Source organism: Rhea pennata, chromosome 6 (genome assembly GCF_028389875.1).
Source record: "Rhea pennata isolate bPtePen1 chromosome 6, bPtePen1.pri, whole genome shotgun sequence".
In the NCBI taxonomy this organism is placed as follows: domain Eukaryota; kingdom Metazoa; phylum Chordata; class Aves; order Rheiformes; family Rheidae; genus Rhea; species Rhea pennata.
This window is the reverse complement of record NC_084668.1, coordinates 6,174,732-6,196,686: the sequence shown is the minus strand read 5'-3', so window position 1 is coordinate 6,196,686 and position 21,955 is coordinate 6,174,732. Positions and strand designations below refer to the sequence as shown.

The following is a 21,955-nucleotide window of genomic DNA, read 5'->3' as shown; positions in this document are numbered from 1 at the left end:
AAGAAGAGAGTAGACCATTCAACCATTCTTTCATCATTTAAAATAAACAAAATTACACACTGTACTACAGCTTCCAGACTACATAATGAAAAAGTGCAGATACCATCTTCATTGATTAAGTAGAACCAAAAAAGTTCATAGAAAATAGATTGCTCATTTTCACGCTACAAACGAATACGTTGTTTGCAATTTTAACAAATTTAAAGGTGTGTTATTCAGCAGCATTGTTGTAAATTGTACCGTAGTGCAGTTTCTTTTTCATAAAAATACCTTACAAATGGTCAGTCAAAAGTCATCAGCAAAGGAAAAACCCAGAAAACAATCAACCAAACAAAAAACAGAGGTAATGCTGATGCCAAAACAATTATAATACTGTTGGTACATAGAAAAGTAATCCTTATATTTTATACATTTATACAGCGTATAAAAGGTAACAGCAGATTATGCCATAGTCTCCCTTATCCCAATATCTATTTTCTTTGGAAGGAGTTCTCTTCTTTCATCGACACTTGCTAAGGAGTTTCGACAGTTTTGTCCATCCACGTATAATTTTGCATATACTGGATTGGAGTAATTTGTTGGCTGCAGAGAAATCAAGCATACATTCTATCAGTCAGGTTAAAAAGAAATAAATATTTATTGAAATGGAAATGGTTTTGTTAAAGCAAGAACAAGTGCACATAAAATATAATTGGACATATTTAATAGGTACCTGGACTTCTGAAAACCTGATAATGAGTTAATTATTTAGTTAAAATTAAAAACATGGTATGAGACATGCTATTAAAATAATCAATGACATGACATGCAGAACAGCATGACACTAAAACCATAAAAACAGTGACGATAATAAAAACAAAAACCTTGAAAAATGTCTCTGAAGTTGACTTGTCCACCTTATTACACTGGAAGATTTCAGAATAGATATGAAGAAGTTTACAGAGGAGGTGCACTGTGAGACCATGTGACAAGTTTAACAGTAGAAAACTGCAACCAACAGGTTCTGCATATTACCTGTTCTAAGACATCAGCATCCCATCAATTGCTGACCATGTTTTCGAATTCTGTGGCCCAAATATACAACATGATTTGACCAAAAATTCAATACTTTGATAATGTAAATTAAACTTAATTTAATAATAAACCAGCATAACTGTTAACACATCATAGTATTTACAGATTGAGAAGTATTTTCTCAGTGTTAATGATTTTGGTAGTTTGGACTGTAATGAAGAAAATCTATTGCAATGAGTGGTACTTAAGCATAGGACAAGTCCTTTTTTGATTCTGCAAAGCACTTCAGTACATGAGAATATCCTGAGTCTAACAGCACAGAAGGATGCGTAACATGGATGAAAACTTACTCTTCTAACATTCATGCTAAAGAGAAAGCATTATCTAGGGTTTTTAATATAACTGTCTCCATCTATTCCTTCACACTTTGTTTTTACTGTCTCATAGACGACCTCTGCTATCCAACTAGCTTGTCAGCTTATTACTTATAACTGGAAAGGGCACCTTATGATTGTTCTCTAACTAACAAAACAAAACAGTTTAGTGTATTCAAATATTGCAAGTGGAACAGCAGTAAGCTGAAAAAAAAAACAGAAAACAGGTAGATTTGTTTGGTGCATGTAAGAAGTGGCTGAACTTCAGAACCTCAGAATAACCCAGCTCAGAAGTGCGTAAATGTTCCTGCAAACACCTTGACTATGCCTTGGCTAATGTGGATTAAAAGCAGTTCGGAATCTTGGCGCTTCCCTTTCCATCAATACCCTTTCTGAACCAAGAGTTACGTATTCTCTAGGCTAGCTAGATGTGGCAGCTACTCATCCAGGTTAGTTAAAAGCTGCCTATTCCTTCTCTTAAAGACGATAAAGTGATTGACTGGTATCAAATGCTCCTGGAATGGAGGCAGGAAAAGGTGAGTCACATTCATTAAAAAAAAAAAAGAAAGAAAGAAGCAGCTACTCTTTTATATCAATGGCACATAAATAGGCAATCAGTTGTTGCAGTAATTTATGAGAGCAAATTTGCAGTTATACTTGTCTGTCCACACTGACTTGGAGAACTGTACATCAGTGGTAATGATTATCATCAGCAATTTAAAATAACAGAAATTTAGGTTTATTTCATTTGGCAGGACTTTTCATTTGATTGACAATCACTATTAAGGAAAACAGCTACAACAGTATAATGATATTTCTCATTTGTCAGTGCCTCATGGAGTTACTGACATATATAAAGCAGTGGATAACGTCTTATGATGTGGGTACCAATAGTATAATGCAGTACGCACTACAATGAGATACAGAAAGTAACTAGAGTGACTTGAATAATGGAAACGATTAATGATAGAAATGGGCATATATTCTACCTTTCCTCATTTACAGTGTTGTGGTCCATCATAAATATCATACTCTACACAAAATATTAAACTTTCAAATACTAAAAAACTTAGTTTTATCATGCAACAATACAAATGGCACAAAGATGAAAATATAAAGTGAGGTATATGAAAATGAACATTATATTGATGTCCCTTTCTTTTTAAGATTTTAAACGTCAATGTTTGCAAAATCATGCTAAATTGCAGTCAGACTCTGATGTTTTATACATAACTATTTTATGATGTTAGTTATCATTATCAATAAAAATTGACTGGAAGCTGAACAGTCCAAAAATGCATTGCAAATACTAATGGAAATTGTTCATTTTAGTGTATATGTGTACAAATTAAAATTACTTGTTTTCAGTTACTTGGAAACTTCTTTCAGTTGGAAACTTCGCTAAATGCCTTTAATTTCCTATATTTTGCACAATATATCAAGATATACTTCTGTCATTTTTGTTTAATGCTATGAAAAGCATGATATTTTGTATTGCTTTTGTATTCTTTTGCAAAGATATATTTATAGCTTTAGATCATATTATAATGATGAGTACAGATGAAATGTTGTATGCAGACAGGCATTCCTTATTTCAAATTTGAAATGTATTATTTCCTGTCATTCTTTTTGCCAATTAAGCAGTAAGTAAAAGTAATAATAAAACAAAATAAAGAACGGACAGAAAATGCCTCTATTCTAAAATGACACACAAACTTTGTTTAGAAAGGGGCTGTGGTGGAATGAAATGAATTGGAATCATCATTTCTCACCCCTGTAGATAGTGGTCCTTTCAAGTCAGAGTTTAGGTAGATGGATGGAGCTGTGTGGGGAAGCTTGAATGCAGTGGGCCCTCCCCCTATGTATCTGGCCTGTATAAACAGAAAATTTTAGTTTCTGTGCTGACAGAGCATCTTCCATGTGTACTCGTAATCACTGTTAAACAAACAGTGCAGTGATTAAAAACATTCTTTTAGAGCTACCTAAAATTTTAAAACACTTCATCTATTTACAAGTATTCTTTAGCTAGGAAGATTCTCCCATTCAAAAGGAGAACGAAACTCAGCATTTGAAAACCATTTTTCATTAAGCATTAGAGCCAAGCTTCAAAATAAGCATCGGTTCCGTTACTCATCCTCCAGTGAGTCAGTCCCTTTTCGTCTTACCTCCAGTGTTCTGCACACTGACAGCAATTTGGTTATTGCTTTGTCAGAAATGCCGCAGAGTGACGGCTGCCCTTCGCCGTATGTCTGATTACAGAGCTCTAGGAAAGACACCGCAGCGATACCCTGTCCGTCCCACAGCACGTCACTCGGGGAGTTCAGCCACTAAAGAGCAATGCTGCAGAAGCGACAGCGTCTTTCACAATAAAACGATAACGCTTAGCAGCTTTGTGTAAACATTTAATCTATCCAGCCAGGACTCCGAATGCTTTGTGCTTTTGGAACTTTTCATATATGAAATAAGGTAGTCTCAAATGTATGAATACACTCTTTCGCATTTCAAAAGGCAGACTGTAATGGTAATATATTTCCATTCGGTATATTCATGACTAGATTAAAAAAGATAGGTTATAATTTGGTAATTTAAGGCAGATATTTCTATGACAAAAATGCTTTTTGCAGTTTTGTTCTAACTCTGTCTTGGTAAAATGCAGACACCAGTAAGAATGTCCATCAACCAGCACTGGACTGCAAAACAATTTGTAAAATATACATGAAGATTTTCTAATGAAATCTAACTTGTCTTTATATTCGTTGAATAGCTAAATATAAATGTGGTTATTTTAAGTTCCATCAATTACATTCAAGGTTAAAACCACTGTAACACATAAAATAAGTAGTTTTCCACTAGAAAAAAAAATTACCTTTTCTGCATTTACAGTAAAATCTGAAGCTAGAAGACCACCTTCACTGTGATCATGGCCCACCTCATACATGTTATATGATGGATTGCCAATTTCTACATTGATTCCTCCATTTATAATAGGTTGTCTTCTGATAGTTTTTGTCCTATAATGCATAAACACAAAAAACAAACTAGTGATTTTTCAAGTCTTTTCTTGAATATTTCATCCTAAAAAAGTATTAGTTTAACTTTATTTATCTTAAATCAGTATGAGGAAACAGCAATTCCTACAGAGACAATAAGAAAGTCCTTGTATTCTTCAAACAAAGTAGCATTTCGAGCATATGAGCAGATCTGAAATGGACTGTAGTGTTTTACTATTTTTCTCAGTTTGGTTGTAGCCGTGTAAATTCATATAATGCACTCACTCATTGTTTATGCCCCTGAATTCCTCCCACTATTTCCACATTTCCCTCAATTCCCAAGGAAGACTTTGCAAATTCATTGCAGATTCTCTGCAGTAATTTGGATGGAGCTAATAGGAGTCATCAACTTTCTCATTTGAAAGCAGTTGGCCAAAGTCAGTCATAGTCTGAGGACAAGCAAACAGTCTCGCTGTGATGTATTAAAAATTCCAGTTTGTATTCCTTATCAATTGGTTATTGAAAAGCTGAAGTTCAACTGGATTTTTTTCAAATTTGAGTAAAGGTGAATTCTTATTTTTAAACTTGAATTAAATAACAACGAAGATCAGTACATGATTTTCACATGATTGAGTTTATCTGCTTGAGTTGCTAAATTCAGCTCTTTTAGCTAAGAGGGAGATTTTAGTTTGAGCAACTGAAATAAACTGAAGAGTTTTTCCTGATGCAGCATGTTCTCTAGAATTATGAAAGACTACTAGGGATGTCATAAGATGCTAAAAGACCTATATTTTTCTGCAGTGGCATAGAAAAATACATTTCTTAAACACTTGCACTGTATAACTGTTGAACAATCTACACCTAGTTTAATACTTGAAAGTCTTCTCTGAAGAGATAAAAAAAGCTAATACACGCTTTCAAATACAATTTCAAAAAAAAAGGTTTTTTATTCATTTCTATTCAGGTTCATTTCTATTTTACTACTGAAGATCTACTATTCAACAAGTGAAAGTAACTTTTTCAACTGAAATGATTTACAGACCTTCAACCAGTTGTCAGAATTTGGCTGTCATTAAATTTGGTGTTTAGGTACAGTAACATGTGCTGTCTGTGGAGCCTGGCTTGCTAAGTGTGTTACTAACACTGCAATCTTTTTTTTTTTTTTTTTAATTGCTGACTTTTAGAAAAGGATTTTAAATTTTATGATTACTAGTAAACAACAGAGTTTGCAGAAGAGATGCTAGGCGTGAGATGGCAATGACAGTCTGGAGGACTGAATAGTCTCATGGAAGGTGGTATCTGCAGCAGTAATAGGTTCATCACCCATTTCTAAAGGACTTTACAAAAGAAGTCATCATCTGAGCCTCACAGGTGGGTAATAAGCCACAGGAGAAAGGAAGTAAGCTGCTCAGGACCAAAAGCAGGGCAATTACAGGCCTGCAGTAGATGCTATGCCTTCTGATTCCCAGGCCAGGTGCTCTCTACTAGGCCACACTTATTATTTGGAGTCTGATTTTAACTTGTTATATTTCTGTCTCCAGTGCCAGCTTTTTCTAACCATGAAGAAGCTATCAGCTCTCCCAGGGGTCTGCACAGAGCAGAAATATCCTTGCTTCCCCTGCTACCTATTGCTCTATCATTCTTAGTGGTGTAAATTCCATCTTCTCTCATATAACCTTCATCTCTATATTCGCACATGGTCAAGATACTCATAACATTTACTCCATTCAACATTGCCTATCTCAGTTTTTATTCATAGAATCATAGAATCAGTAAGGTTGGAAGGGACCTCTGGAGATCACCTAGTCCAACCTCCCTGCTCAGCAGGGTCACCTACAGCATGTCAGACAGGGTTGTATCCAGGTGGGCCTTCAAGATCTTCAGAGACAGAGGCTCCACAACCTCTCTGGGCAACCTGGTCCAGGGCTCCGTCACTCTCACAGGGAAGAAATTCCCCCTCAAGCTCAGACGGAACTTCCTGTGCTTCAGTTTCTGCCCACTGCCTCTTGTCCTGTCACATGGGACAACTGAAAAGAGTTTGTCCCCGTCCCCTTGACACCCTCCCTTCAGGTACTTGTACACATTGATCAGATCCCCCCTCAGTCTGCTCTTCCCCAGGCTGAAGAGGCCCAGCTCTCGCAGCCGTTCCTCACAGGGCAGGTGCTCCAGCCCTCTGATCATCTTCACAGCCCTGCGCTGGACTGTCTCCAGTAGCTCCATGTCTCTCTTGTCCTGGGGAGCCCAGAACTGGACACAGGACTCGAGTTGAGCCCTCCCCAGGGCTGAGTAGAGGGGCAGGATCACCTCCCTCGACCTGCTGGCAACACTCTTCCCAATGCACCCCAGGAGACCATTGGTCTTGTTGGCCACAAGGCACATTTCTGGCTCATGGTCGACCTGTCATCCACCAGCACTCCCAGGTCCTTCTCTGCAGAGCTGCTCTCCAGCAGGTCAGCCTCCAGCTTGTACTGCTGCCTAGGAGTATTTCTCCCTAGGTGCAAGGACTCTGCACTTGCCCTTGTTGAACCTCATGAGGTTCCTCTCCACCCAACTCTCCAGCCTGTCCAGGTCTCTCTGAATGGCAGCACAGCCCTCAGGTGTGTCAGCTACTCCTCCCAGCTTGGTATCATCAGCAAACTTGCAGAGGAGGCACTACATCCCCTCATCCAGGTCATTGATGAATAAGTTGAACAAGGCTGGACCCGGTACTGAGCCCTGGGGGATGCCACTAGCCACAGGCCTCCAACTAGACTCCACGCCACTGATGGCACCCCTCTCAGCTCTGCCTTTCAGCCAGTCTCAATCCACCTCACTGTCCACTCATCTAACCCACACTTCCTGAGCTTCTCTAGGAGGATGCCACAGGAGACAGTGTCAAAAGCCTTGCTGAAGTCAAGGTATACAATGTCCACTGCTCCTTTCTTTCTCTATTCCTTTCTGTAAACCTTCTCTTGCTCCAAACTCACCACTTCTCATCCCTTTTGCCTCTATTTTTTCCAAAGCCAACAGAAAATTGCATATATAATTAGTTTTCCTTTTATAAATACCCCAAATCTCTGTTGTACCAAGGTTACCTGTCTCCAAGTTATAAACTTCCCTTGGCAAATTCACCAATATACCAATCATGTACAGGTATACTCAGATTTTTTACCAAAAAAATTTCAAATACATAAAGCTTGGGTATTGTTTAGGCTTAACATCGTCTTTGAAGAAGTTGCCACAGTTAAAACGATAGTTGCCCTCTCTAAATTAATTACCAGCTCCAAGGCAGCTAAATTATAGAGAACATCATAGAGAATTATAGAGAACAAAAGATTTACTGGTCAGTCCTGAAACTTGCTATAAAAGATACTAAAGAAATGCAGTAGTGATGACAAGGCTTGGGACTCTATGGTAGATACCCTGAATATTGTTTACATTTTCACCCTAAATTATATAAAATCAAATGATATTAATCCATGTAAATAAATCAGAGGGAATACAATTAGAAACTGGAAATTCTGCATAGACTATCTACAAGCAATTACAGAGATGAGCATTCTTTCTTGATTACATCGTTTCAATGAAATACATTAATTCTGTTTACTAAGTTCACTAAGTCTCTAGATAAAAACATTAACACTTGTACAGCTTTGCAGAATTGGTCAAGTTTGACAGGAAAAGAACTATACTTTCTTATCTACTGTATGCTGGAATATAAATAATAGAGACGATTATTCCTACAAGAACCAAAATGTAACTAACTCATTGCATCCAGAAACACTTTTTTTAATGAAATACTTGTTCAACATGTATAAAGTAGATTTCTGATACGAAAAGAGCTGTCTGTATTTTAAATATATTTTTTATATCGTGCAAAAGTATAAAATTACTTACCTTCGTTTTCTTTTACAAAGAAATAGTCCAATTACCAGAGTAGTGATCAAGGTCACCAATAAAACAAGAGGAACAATGATTGCAATGCTTCCTGAAACAGGAAAAGGAAATATCATTGAATATCACTGAATACTCACAGTTTCAACTGTAATTTTTTCTGATCTTGTAATTTTCACAGATGTGAAACAGTCAATTAATTTAAAAAAGAAGCATTTCCCTTACCAATGTATAATGTGATTTGTGCTGAGGTTCATTATTTGAAGATTTGAATATTGATAAATGGGAAAATATTGTTACAGATATTGGGTACGCACTACAAGTAAGTTTATCAACAAACCATGTGCTCCTTTATTCTGGGGATCAAAACTTTGGGTTAATTCTCACTACAGACAACTCTTCTAAATTTTGCCCTGTTCTACCCTATGATTATGCACGCAACAGCTTGGATTGAGTAGCGTGGTCACTGACTTTAACTGCCTCCATCATCTTTAGCACTTCATTTAAATCACATGCCTATTAATTTAAAAGATTTAGTAGTCATGGATCTGACTGAATAATTCTGTTATTAGCTTTTATATATATTTATTACTTTTACTTGTGGGAAAAATGAAAAGCAGTAAGCAAAATTCATTTATAGGTGGTTGGTACATTCCTGCATTTTACTGCATTCAGCTTGAGAGCCAATAATTTTGTTATGTTGATATAAGCAATCAAGGCAACTGCAGTAATGCTTAATGTGGCAGAAAAACAGTGCACAGATCAGACAGTGATGTTAAAAGAAAGGTGAAGAGGGGAGAACAGAGATGAAGAAAACTGTCTGAACTTTATTTTGGCAGGTGACTTCAGTGACATGAGACTACCTGCAGGAAGAAGGCCAGCAATTGTATGCTTCTAAGAATTTCACAGTTCTAATATAAGTATCTGGCAACAGGGAAATACATGCTACAAATAATTTTATGCTGTAACAGCTCTGAAACTGGCTCTTGCAGACTACATGACTCCAGTTAAGAGGAAAATGCGAAACGACACAAATTTTCTTTAAGATTGCAATACATAACTGGTTAAAAATAAAAATATCATTCATATATTATGTTAGATTGACAACTATGTAAGTTGTTGGCAGTTTCTGCTCTAAATTAAACATGGTCTAAACAATGAACTACAAACTATGTAACTGGATTCTACCTGAAGACCTACTGGAAGCCAAGTCAGATTGTGATAGGCCCAGAATGAAGCACTACTGAATAAAAACCTGAGGCATTCTGAATTCATTCAAACTTACGAAGATTCGACACGTAAAGGACCCTCCAGCAATGCCACTGTAAGACTACATTTGTGTGAAAAACTGGAAGAAGTTCCACTTTGAAGAAAAAACAGTTGTTTATGTCTTCACAGGTGCATTTATATATGTGCGCGTGTATATATGCATGTGTGTATATATATGTGCGTGTACAGGAAGAAATGCAAAATAAAAAACCAACCTACCAGGCATGAGTTGCTGTCTGGCGATCATCGTGCAGCCTGGGGTCTAACCCCAGGCCCACGATGAACACTTCTTTTCTAAATCATCGCAGGTATTTCCTCCACAAGAAATACTGCCTGCCTTTTTGAGCATTTCCAGCTTGTAGATACTATTTCACTTGTCTGGATTGCTAGGTGACCAAGCCGACCTGAATAGTGGGCAATTCATTCCATCTGGATTAAATATGACTGAGGGATGTACAGCAGGATACGTCAGCATACTCAGTGCACTGCAGGCTACCTTGTCCAGTTTAAACTGACCGATAGCATAGCAATACCAACCTTTTATGCTTACAGACATGTTTAAAAAACACGGCAGGAGCTATCTTACTTCCAGAATGATTTTCACACTAGGAAAAATTCAAATCTCTGCAGACAGCCAATGCAAAACATATGAACTACTTACAATTCTATTTTTGAAGCTTTCAGTGGGACTTAAATGATCAGAGGTCTTGTACTCACACTCTGCGCAGCAGTGATATCACCAAGCACCTGTCACTTGATACATTTTTTTAAGAAAAGTACAGGCTAGCCTTGAAAGAGTGTTTATGTAATATGACATCTATCCAAACCACCTCATACAGCACCGAATGTCAATCAAATGTTGAGAAAGACTTACATCTGCTATTTTATAAAAAATAGGCAACTACCACATATCATTTCAGAAACTCTCTTTCAAAAATATCCTCAAGTTATAATTTGTAAACAGAACAAAATTTGACATGTGATAGCTGTTGTTTTTTTTGAAGTACTTACTTGTACTGATGTTGTCAGACTTGCTGCTTTTGGGAGCTGGCCTCTCACACTGCGTGCCTGACCAGTTGGCTGAACATCTAAAAGGATCCAATTAAGATGGCGAAATTAATAGATGTTAGCTGTTAACGCACTAACCTATTAAAGAAACCACCAGCAGCTTCTCAAGAACTACACAAATGATAACGGTGATTCTACAAAACCAACAAGAAGCTTTGTGAGAGCAACACACCATGACACTCTGAACATTCTGAATACACTACTTGAAAACTATAGCTTTGTACCTTAAATTCCTATTACTCTCATTGCAATCTTAATTCTAGTCTTTTTCCAAAATTCTTAAATAACAAAACAGCCATAACAAGCAGTGTATTAATATCTATTTTAGCAATTACTACTTACTATGCAATAATGAAGCAATATGTGAGCTGGATCTATGCACAGCCAACTTAGTCCAGCTGTGCTTATTTGTTAAGGGGCAGCGTAGCACAAACACACTATATTCTTCTAGGGTCAGCTTCCACTGGGATGCTATAAAGAATACTTTGCATACAGAACCACTGTTATCTGACACTTTTCTAAGGTTTAGACGCAAATCGCAGAGTTAAAAGGTGGACAGGCCTAACCACTGACATTGTCCTATGATACTAAAAGATTTGGAAAGGTACAAAATACTGAGGATAAAAAATTGTGAAATTCTTACAGGATATTTCTAGCTAGCTTTGCCAGAGGTGATTTTGACTCTCTTGTCTTTGTAGGTCGCTGTAGAGGAACAACTAGTTTCAAAACTTGCTCTTATGCCTATTCCAGCGCAATCTAACATTCACACAAATCTTTTCACTGGCTTTCACATTACATTTGAACTTTCTTCTTGGTTCTAATTTGATTTTTGCTACAATATGTTATGCAAGTGCTCAGCTCAAACTCTATAGAGATAAACAATGCACAGACGGTCTTTCAAAAATGTTTATTGATTGTTAGTTGGTTCAAAAATATTCACACAATAGATAAAATACATTATAATTTATTAAGTTCTTTTGCTTAATCTCATAGATGGTAAATACATACTGAAATGTCCTTTCCATGAAGGACTTATCTCTTCCCAATTATTATTAAGCAATTGCAGAAAATATTGTTCACAATAATATACTTTAAAACTCAAACCAACCAACATTTTCTCTGCTGCTTACCACCACTTCAGTACATTCTAAGTTACACTTATGATTTTAATCAAAAGATGTTCTCTCCTATTCTGCAGCTTTTCCATTTTTATAGATCCCATTTGAGCAATTACATCCAATGGAAATGATTACACTGATAGCCTACCTTACTAAGTTACTATTTTAAGGAATTTGCTTTTTCAAGAGATCACTATGCAATGAATGGTTGCAAAGCCAGTATCTCTAGTCTTGTAGAGAAACACCATAAATCTTCATACTTCATATATTCTGTGTGTATCCAAACTGTCGGCATGTGACCATAGAACCATAGAACAGAAAGTTTTATATTTTTTAGGAGAATTTTTGCAACGTTGTTGGGAATGCAACATATGTGGTTAAAGCTCCTTCTGAGAGGCAATTTTCACTTAAAACTTCACTATTGAAAAGGAATGATTTTGTTAAGAGTTAGACCTACCTTAACTTTCTACATAAATGTTTACCCTGAAAGTTTCAAACACATTCAGCTGTATAAGAGAATCATGACAACAAGCCCATGTTAGAGCAGGTGAAAGATTATAAAACAGTGGAACTAGCAAGAGATTTCCATGGAAAGGTGCAGGTATAAGCTTACAAGAAAACTGCATAATGTACAGACATTTCAAAATCTCACAAGAGATAAGAAATTCACAGCAGCTAAGCAACCCTTCAGCTATATATGTAATAGATGGAAAAATTAAGGTAGGAAGATTAAAAGTTCTTTGGATAAAGAACTTCCTGGCATTTTAATTGTGAAAGTCAGCAATATTAAAATACTTCTGAGGTATTTTTTCATAAACGTCTCATAAAAACATGTTAGTTAGGTGTCACCTCATTTTCCTTTATTCCAAATGTTTGTTGTCTCCAACAAACATCAATGCAACTGAGGCTAATAGGATGCCAGCCATTTTCTTCTATACTTAGAGGTAAAATGATTGCTCTTTTATGATCTAGGAAGCTAATAAAAACTCTTCTTGGGCAAACAGAATAAAAAGAGAAATGAAATTCAGAGGGAAAAAGTGTTGTTTGCAAGGGAATTTGAGACAGAAAATAAGCTACGAGTAGGCACATGAACAGTGATGGGGTTGGGACATGGACAACTGTTGCTATAGGGATGTGGAAGAGATGAGCAGGTTTTAACTAGTTTCACTTGTCTTCAGATACAATAGTCAGAAATTATTCACAGTAACAGCAGACATTTTTCTGATATTAGAATATTTAAACTCAGACTGCTTAGTATCCAGCATGGGAAATGACTTCAGGTTTCAGCTGATGCGCATTATTTTGTATCTTTCCAAAACACCTGGTATCAGAGGCTTCCATTCTGTAGTACTGCCACCAGCTTTGTTGTTAAAGAGACGACATTTGCAGCATGGGCAAATAAAAAGACATCGATGAAGTAGCACTATGTAAGACCACTGGTTCTATTAAAGACATTCATATTATCCAGAAGGGTGAAGCAGGACAGTGCTACTGCCTAACCTGAGCTACACACAAACAAATGCAGAGGGAAATAGCTGCGCAGCTGGACACTGAAGGACATGTTGGAGTTAATTAAGTGGTGCAGGTGCTACAGTGAACACCTTAGGGTGCAAATCTCCAGTCCCCTACAGAATTAGTGCACAGTTCTGACAGCAGCAACATTCTACAGAACAGCAGTATGACTTCCGAAAGGGAATGGCACAAACTAAGACTGCACCTAGTCTGCTGCCAAGGTCCTTAACAAAACTGCGCGCTCTCTGCTATAGCTTGTTCTGCGTTTAGAAACAGATGACTGCTTGGGAAGCACGTTCAGATCAGAACGCTGAAAAACTTCAAACTCAATACATTGGCACTTGACCAAAAGGAACAACTTGATTGTAAAATTTATGAACAAATAGAAAAAACTAGCAAAAAGGCTAAATTGGTGGCAATGTGCACTTTTTTTTCCTTCTCTGTCTTTCCTTTCTCTCTTTTTTTTTTTTTTTTTTTTTTTTTTTGTGTGTGTGTGTGTGTGTGTGTGCCACAGGCATTGTCTGAAAAATATAATATAGAAGACACAATATGCAGTTAGAGGTATTTTCGTAGAGAACTGCTTTCCAACTCAATATACCAATGCATATCAAAAGACTGACAAAGAATGCAGCATTAAAAGATATGTTTAGAAATACAATAGAATCTGTGAAACTGTCATTACAGTATATAGGTTGAAAGGAAACTGAAAATGTTTCTTACTTAAAAATGGTACCTCCTAATTATACAAGGTAATTTTCTAACTTTTCATTTCCTTTTGGTCAAGCCATATACAGTTATGTTTTTAAAAACAGTAAAATATCAAAATGAAAGTTTCTTACTTCATATTTGAAAAACATTTGCATTAAAATTCCTCTTGTAAATGTCTTTAACATTAAAATTACTTGTAAGACTAGAAAATAGAACATCTGGATTATAGTTGTTTACTATCCATATTAAATAGCATTGAAAGATACAAATTAAAATAATCCCGCCCCCCAATTCTCTGACATGACATAGCACAACAAAATCCTTAAACTAAATCACTATACTGTTCCTGAAATGCATTTAGTGATACTCTTGGAAGTAAGGCTTTCATCATACAAGGAACTGACGTTATGGTGCTATACAGAAAAACATTTTCGAGGAACTCAAAGAAAACATACAAAGAAAAATTAAATGCCACTTTAAACATAAATGTCATTATACTATGAATATATTATATAGTAATATGTATAAATTATACTATATATAAATCATAATTTATAGCTGCTGTATGTGGTTCACTGCAAAGAAACAAGTCTTGAGATGCAACTTGGCCTTATGATCCCAAAGCAAAAGAATGAAGTGGAATCATCAAAGCAGTTGAAGATCAGCAGACTCCCCGCTACTAGGATAATGTATACAGTACGTATATTATACATGTATTAATGTTATTAACATACAGTAAATATAAAAATATAAAAAGATAAAATGTATCTAGATAATTATTACTGGAGCTGAAATTATACTGAGCACCCAAAATGAAAAGAATGTATCAAAGTGGTAAAGATATGAAAAGAATCAGAAATTACTGGATCGAGATATATATATATCTATATATATATATCTATATATATGTAAATTAGATACAAGATTTTCTATAATGTAAAGTTAAAATCTGCTGATTTGTTCAAATTCAAGACATTTATACCAAATCTGGTTTTAGTAGATAGATTTTAAACAACTAGCATAATAGTGTGAACTTCCTGTTGTAACTGTAATTGAGTAGCTCATTAGTTAGTCTAGTAAATAATATGAAAAACATTTATTGTAAGACATCTGATGAAAGCTTCTGTTTTCTCTGCCACTTTTACAGCCGATCATGGTTAGAATTGCCTTCTACTCTTATGCAGTGTTCTTGATGCTACAGCTATTCTTCGCTGCCATAGCTTTCTTTTTTTTTTTTTTTTTTTTTTTTAATCAATCTTCAAAAAATGCTAGGTGAGGGGATTTCAATCTGCTATGTCCTTCTTGTCCACAATCAGACTACATCTTTTTTTGATTATAGTTCTGCCACAGTTGTGAGTCTTGTGTACATACATATACTCACACAGAAACTGTTCCCACTTAAGAAAACCTTTTGACAGGAAAGGAATGGAGAGGGGTAGAGCATTATGGAGTATGAGCTTCAGAAAAGTTCCCCCATCAAGAGAAACGTGCTTTTTCCTTTCAGATTTCCATAACACAGACACACACACACACACACACACACACACACACACACACACACACACACACAAACTCTTTCTCCAACCTATTGAAGATAAAGCTGGCAAGAACATCTCTCGTCTGTTACATTTCTGTGGGAATTAGTCTTCTAATTTTCCCAGGTCGTCACTTTCAAGCATTTTGTTCTCTGTTTTAAGAAATTTCAGAACTTGTTTTCCCCATTTGTTCACTGTTGTCTTTAATATACTGCTCAGCCAAATTGTTCATTTTAGAAAAGAATTAATTCCTATTCTCTTCACTGTTCACTTGTCAGGTTCTGCTACCAAAGTTATGCTTTCTTTCAAGCTCCAGTACGAAACGTACCTATTAATTAATCTGAAAGGCCACTGATTTCTCTACCAAATTTGCTCTCAAAAGCCATGCATCTGCTGACTGCAAGCAATTAAACAACTCAGGATGGCTTATTCTTCATTACAGAAGAAAGGATGTTCATTCTAATTTAGAAATACAACACACAAAGCTCTCTGAGTAGTCAACACTTTTAACCATAGGCAACTAATTTAACACTGTAAGTTGTCCTCTGAATGTCTATACTCCTAGAAAACAGAAGATCCAAACTTAGATACACAGAACTACACAAACTTTTATGCTGAAAGTAATCTAAAAAGAAAGAAATGTCTATCCTCATATACGAGCTAGTATAGTAATATAACCTTACTTTTATCTCCTTGAACTGCTCAGACACACTCATACAAGGTTGCTCAAAAGCCTATCCCAGTATTTACAAACTCTCTTAAATTCAGTCAGATTTAAAAAAGGACCAATACGATTTGCTATGTCTTGTATCATCTTGAATCATGTTTACTGTGAACGGGAACTTCATTATATTTCTATAATGCCTAGTGCAAGGGCATTCTAATTTGATAATATTTATGTACCAATGCAAATAACGATAATAAAAATACTAAGATGTAATTATCGTAAGCTATAATTATGGTAAAGACATTAAAGAAACAAAGTTATTTGGGAGAGAGTAATATACTTTACTAAATTAACTGATATAGCACTGCTTTTATAACAACTGAGAAAGATCTGTTTGAAAAGTGTCTATATTCTTTACAACTCTATTGGTATAATACAAAATATAATCTCTCCCCTAAACTTTGTTTCTCTTGCATGAACTGCATATGCAGTTAGATAATTTGTGAGGAGAAACTGAGATGCGAGATAAAGTTAGCTATTAAAACACGAGAAACTGATAGAACAGATAGAACTGACATTTTCTGAAATAAATAGAAAAAGCATTTCTTGTTTCCCGTTTGAACCTGATTTCCCTTTTGTTCTGCTTTCAGTGGATTTGTGAAGTTACTGGATGTGATTCAGAAACATCTCATATGCTTCTAGTGTTATACATGTTCCCTACACAACCTATCAGTGAGAATCCTTAAGAAATCCTTAAGAAATTTAATATGTGAATGCTAAAAAGATAGTAAGTATATGTAAGAACATATTCTTAAAAGATACCCTCAGTGGTGCGTAGAAAAAGAAAAGGTCAGTACCTTAAATTTTAACATTCTGATATTAAACTCTCTATCAACCTTCTTTATTGAGCAATAAGGAAAACAACATGGAAAAAAAGAATAAAGAAATTTCTTCATATTTGTAAAAATACTGCTAAGAATTCACAATCTGGATTGCACAGCACCTTATATCCAAAGATCAGTGGCAGTATATTCTGTATCTTTCAGAACCTGACAGAGTATTCATTGAAACTAGAGAGCAATTTCACGAATTCATCCCTTTTAGAGGCTGATGTGCAGTCACAGTGAATTAATTCATTCATAGACTTGTTAGGTGAAAAGTACAACTTCTATTTGCAACATACAACCAATGCTCAGTTGATTCAGGTTTTAAAAACTGAATAAGAAACTGAATAGGAAGATTTCTGGATAAAAATATGCCATTAACAGTTCAGGCTGGTAAAAGCAAAGTATGCTCTTAGAGGTTTACAGTTCCTCTCAGTTCCTCTTGTATAATTATGGCTTTAGGATTGCCCTTCAGAATAGATAAATCTTATTCTCTGTTGCCTTAGTGAATGCTAATAAGGGCTTGATTGTGTATAAAGTTTGCATTCCCTACTGATCATGCCGAGAGAGAAGAGTTCTTGCTGAATGAGAATACAAATAAGCCAGCCATTTCCAATTTCTTCTTTCTAAAAATTCTCCACCAATGAACTGGAGATGAGTTTAGAAAAATATTAGTCCTTAACTGTCTCTTAGAGACCAGATAGATGTCACACATAATGCAGCCAGACGTGCAGGAAGGATAAACTGTATTCCCTGAAGACGGAGCAGAACTTACAAAGGAAGTCTTTGAGGCTACTGCACAGTGGCTCTCAGAAGCCTCTTTTCGTTTATTCCTCTGACGTCTCCTGCTTGCCAATACGAGCTTGGTAAAATTATAAACAAGCTCCTGTTAAGAACTGCTTGGTGCCAGAAAAACAGAAGACACTGGGATCAACTGGAGCTTGCACTGAGGTTGGCAAGAAGAACTGAAACATATATGGAATTAAACTTTTTTCTCTACATCACCGTAATTGTCTTCAACTCATTCCTCCTACTCGCTTCTCTTCACATTCCTCTAAACCATTTTAGCTTGTAAAGAGAAAAAGGGTTTAGAAGATTCTAATAACAATTACTTGACACAGTCACTGGCAGCTGTCCTAAAACAGTGGTCTGAACAGACAATAGGAAAACTACTTTTATCTGTGTTTAGATTGTGAATGAGAAAACAGAGAGTCATCTACTAGCTTTCAGACTTCCTCTTCTTCTGATTGCCAATTCATCTGACTCTCTGCCTTACATTCAGGACAATCTCAAATTTAATCTTCACCACCACTCTCTTTTCTTCCCCATTTTCATTCTTCCTTTCTCCATCTTACAATACATTTAATGAAAAACCCCTCCAGAATTATCTTCAAAAAACCCTGTCCAGATAACAGAGAAAGGAGGACAGTACAATTTTACTTTGAAACCACTACATTACTGATGTGCTTTAGTGCTTTCCTTTTATTTGAAGTTGGATTATTCACTCTATTGCATAGCACAAGTGTCTACTAAAATTGGTCTTGGGAATATTGTCACAGTAAGAATAAAAAAGTAAATCAACTAAATAAGAAACTCACTGTGTTTAAAATCATCCTCATCTTCTCTGTGGAAGATATCTTTCTCAAAGAGAAGTATTACAACTTTCATTAAGGAAACACTCCTTCAAATTGTTTCAACTTCTAGAAGCAAGATCTAATACTGCTTTTGCACAGGTCCTACTCTTCTTTTTTCTTATATCTTCTTTAAGCCTTTGTTTTCTACTTTTCCCTAATTATGTCTTTTGGAAAGTATGGAAGAGTTTGATTTTGTCTTGGACAGCTGAATACTTTTCTTTGGATTTCTGAGGCTTGTTTCTTTACTTTCTGTGGGTTGAGTCCAAACTTTGTTTACTGTATGTCCTGAACTTTGGCCTCAAATGAATATGGAGGAAAAAAATGTTATCTTTATCTGTCTAAGGGAACTGTTTGGCAGCATAAAGCTTTTCAGCGTATCTCCTATTTTAACAATCCGCCTTTGCATTTCTTTCAATTACGCACTGTTGGAAAAGCAGGAAGACAGGATCAGTGGGCGTATGCATCCTATGATCCCTTTCTGCTAGCATGGATCCTTGCAATTCTTGGCCACGGGCTCACAAAGAAGTTCTGAGGAGGTTAAAATTCGCATTATCAACTCAAAGACTAATCACAGATTCCAAGATGGTTTAATATTTTTTATCATTATTATTTTGATGGTAAATATAGCTAAACAAAACCAAAAGATTATGAGAACAGGTAATGTGAAAAAAGGCGTAACAATGTTACTCCACAAGCAATGCAATTAACTTTGCTGAAATCCTGCTGTCAATATCTCTGTGAGTTCTGATGCCAGTTGAAACAAAATGCAACTCTTACTGGCTATAAAAAAGGTAATGCTTCAGAAGAAAATTCATCTTAAAAATAACAAAAAAACAAAACAATTTTCTCTGTTTTTCTGTAAAAATCCTGCATTAGATAAAAAGTAAACTTTTACAGTTCAAATAATTAACACTGTTTTGACTAATGACAAGTACAACAATTTCCTTGTTTTATGTACACTCAGTCAGAGCTACTTTTCAATGGACTTTGGCAGCTGAAGGTACAGAGTTTCATTGCTTCAGAATACTGACATAGGAATTGTGATCATCATTTAAATAAAATAAGAAAATTATTCTCCATACCTAATAATTCTAATTGCTACCCACCAACAGACATACACATGACATCCCCACAGCGCATTATGGGTTTATAAACCATGCATTTAGATGAGATAAGATTAAAGCTGTTGGAGTTTCTGTATTTCAACTGACTACATTCTAGGTCTTTGGTTCATGACTTGAATTCTGACTTTGGCATAACAACTGGTGAGTAAATCCACGTACTTCTGACTGGTATTTCATGTCACTGTGTATGTCTGACATACAGTATTTTCGAAGGCAAAGGTAGTTTCCTTTCCTAGTGGGGATTAAAACTGTCTTTTTAAGAAACAGGCCTAAAATCCATTAGAGAAACACAGCTTGCAAAAATATCTATTTTATATGATGTACCTTTCCTATTTTGATTTGTTTGATAGTTTCTATTTTAAAGCACATTTATATGAGGTTAACAAAGAGGCTTATGAATACAAGCTTAGCTGTTGAAATAGCAGCTAAATAGCTTTTCTGTTCCCTTCCCTGTATAGATAACAAATGAAAGTTAGTTTTGGACTGAAAACATGTGCAATATCACTATTTGCTAAACTTTATGTGTACGATTAACTTGGTAAAATATCTCACAATGTGAACAATAAAAGCCAAGTGGCATTTTCTTTATTTTCAACATACTTATTGAAATTATTTTCATTTCTCACTCCAATGATATAGATACTCCAACAGTCTATGTTTAAATATACTCATCAGCGCAACTATCAAAGGGTAAGTGTGTATTACCAAAACGAGCCCCCCGATTAAGAATATATTGTGAAATGTATGTGAATGTGCATGACTTGACCCAATGAACTGTGGCCTGAAATGATGTCACACAATGCGCAGCATTAAGTGGAAGGTTAAACCTACTTGCATCTCGGTTCATTAAACGCAGTTAAAGTGCAAATTCCCTCATTCTGACAGTAGTAATCACAAGGGTTCACTTTCTGGTCACAGCGCTGACTTTTAAACCCCACAGAGCATCTGCAGAATTTCAGTAAAATAGACCTACATAAATATTCTGCCTTTTGCTGAGCAGATTTTAAACGCAGTACATATAATGATGGCAAGGCACATACACATACACATGCGCACACACACAGATATTAAATAATACTCTTTTTTACATGGAAGGTCCAATCTGATACTACACTGCAAAGTTTGATAATCAGTGTTAGTCAAATACCAGTAAAACAATGGGTCTGTACAAACTTCTGCATTCACAAAGCTAATATTCTTAACTAGATATTATTGTTAAATGTGCTACACATTTGTATTGATTGATGTGAAGTGCAATTGCCTTAAAACGTTCATGACTGTTTTCTTAGTAGTTGGCAGTGTTGGTGTAATCAACAGCTTTTATGTATTGTAAATCCATACACAAATGAATATATGAAACTCGTTTTCCTCAATATGCTATTCCATAAAAATGTGAAAAACTATAAACCTGTTCAATCAGAAAAGGAAGAATCATAAGCTTCCAAAATGGCTATATGAAGTGTTTAAGCATGTGAATTACCAGATTTAGTTATCATATTTAAGCCTAGCATGTTACAGTTGTGAGATTCTTCTTTTGCTGAGAGTTATGAATCTCTCTGCTCCTCTGCTAAGACATTTATGAAGCTATAAATATCAAAATAGTTAAAAAAGAGAGAAAGAGAGAAACGTACACAGGCATTTTAAATGTTTTCAGTTGAGTAAGGACCACAACACAGAACTGCATTCATGAAAACTCAGGTTAGCTGTCCTTAATCCCACAGCTGCATATAGTACGTATGTTATGTATGCATACATACTTTCTTCTCAATAGTATAGCACCTACAGCTTTGCTCCTTTGCACATTCAGAAGCGCTTCAGCTTTCACAGCGATGAACAGCTTGGTCCCTCTCTCACACTGGTCAGACTACAAAAGCTAGGTGATTCTCTATCTAATTTCCTTCAGACTCCAAATACAACAGGCATCTAAGATCACCTGCCTCATACATATCAACAAAATGAAGGGATGGCTGCACTTTCTTTACAAAGTTGTTGTAGTGCCAGATCCCTTGGGACAATAACTTATGTCACTCTGGAAATGAGAAACTAAGGTTCAATTACTTCTTCTAGCATCTCATACACTCTTGGAGAATGCTCTGACCTCCAGGTTGTTCTAAGAAGTGGAAGACTATTCAATAACTAAGCTTTTCAGCAGTGTGAAAAAGATAGGAAGACATATTAGCCCAAA

The 21,955-nt window shown here is 35.8% G+C and overlaps 1 protein-coding gene across 1 annotated transcript in view; it reads right to left on the bottom strand.

Moving 5' to 3' along the window:
- Positions 1-441: 441 nt before the first annotated feature.
- The window catches only part of LRP1B (LDL receptor related protein 1B), a 339,912-nt gene continuing 318,398 nt past the window's right edge, over positions 442-21,955 (bottom strand). The window contains exons 84-89 of the mRNA XM_062578228.1: positions 20,602-20,715; positions 10,532-10,608; positions 8,255-8,345; positions 4,255-4,399; positions 3,161-3,259; positions 442-582 (exon numbers count right to left, since the gene is read on the bottom strand). Coding sequence (XP_062434212.1) covers positions 442-582; positions 3,161-3,259; positions 4,255-4,399; positions 8,255-8,345; positions 10,532-10,608; positions 20,602-20,715 — 667 coding nt within the window. The remainder of the gene's footprint in view (positions 583-3,160; positions 3,260-4,254; positions 4,400-8,254; positions 8,346-10,531; positions 10,609-20,601; positions 20,716-21,955) is intronic.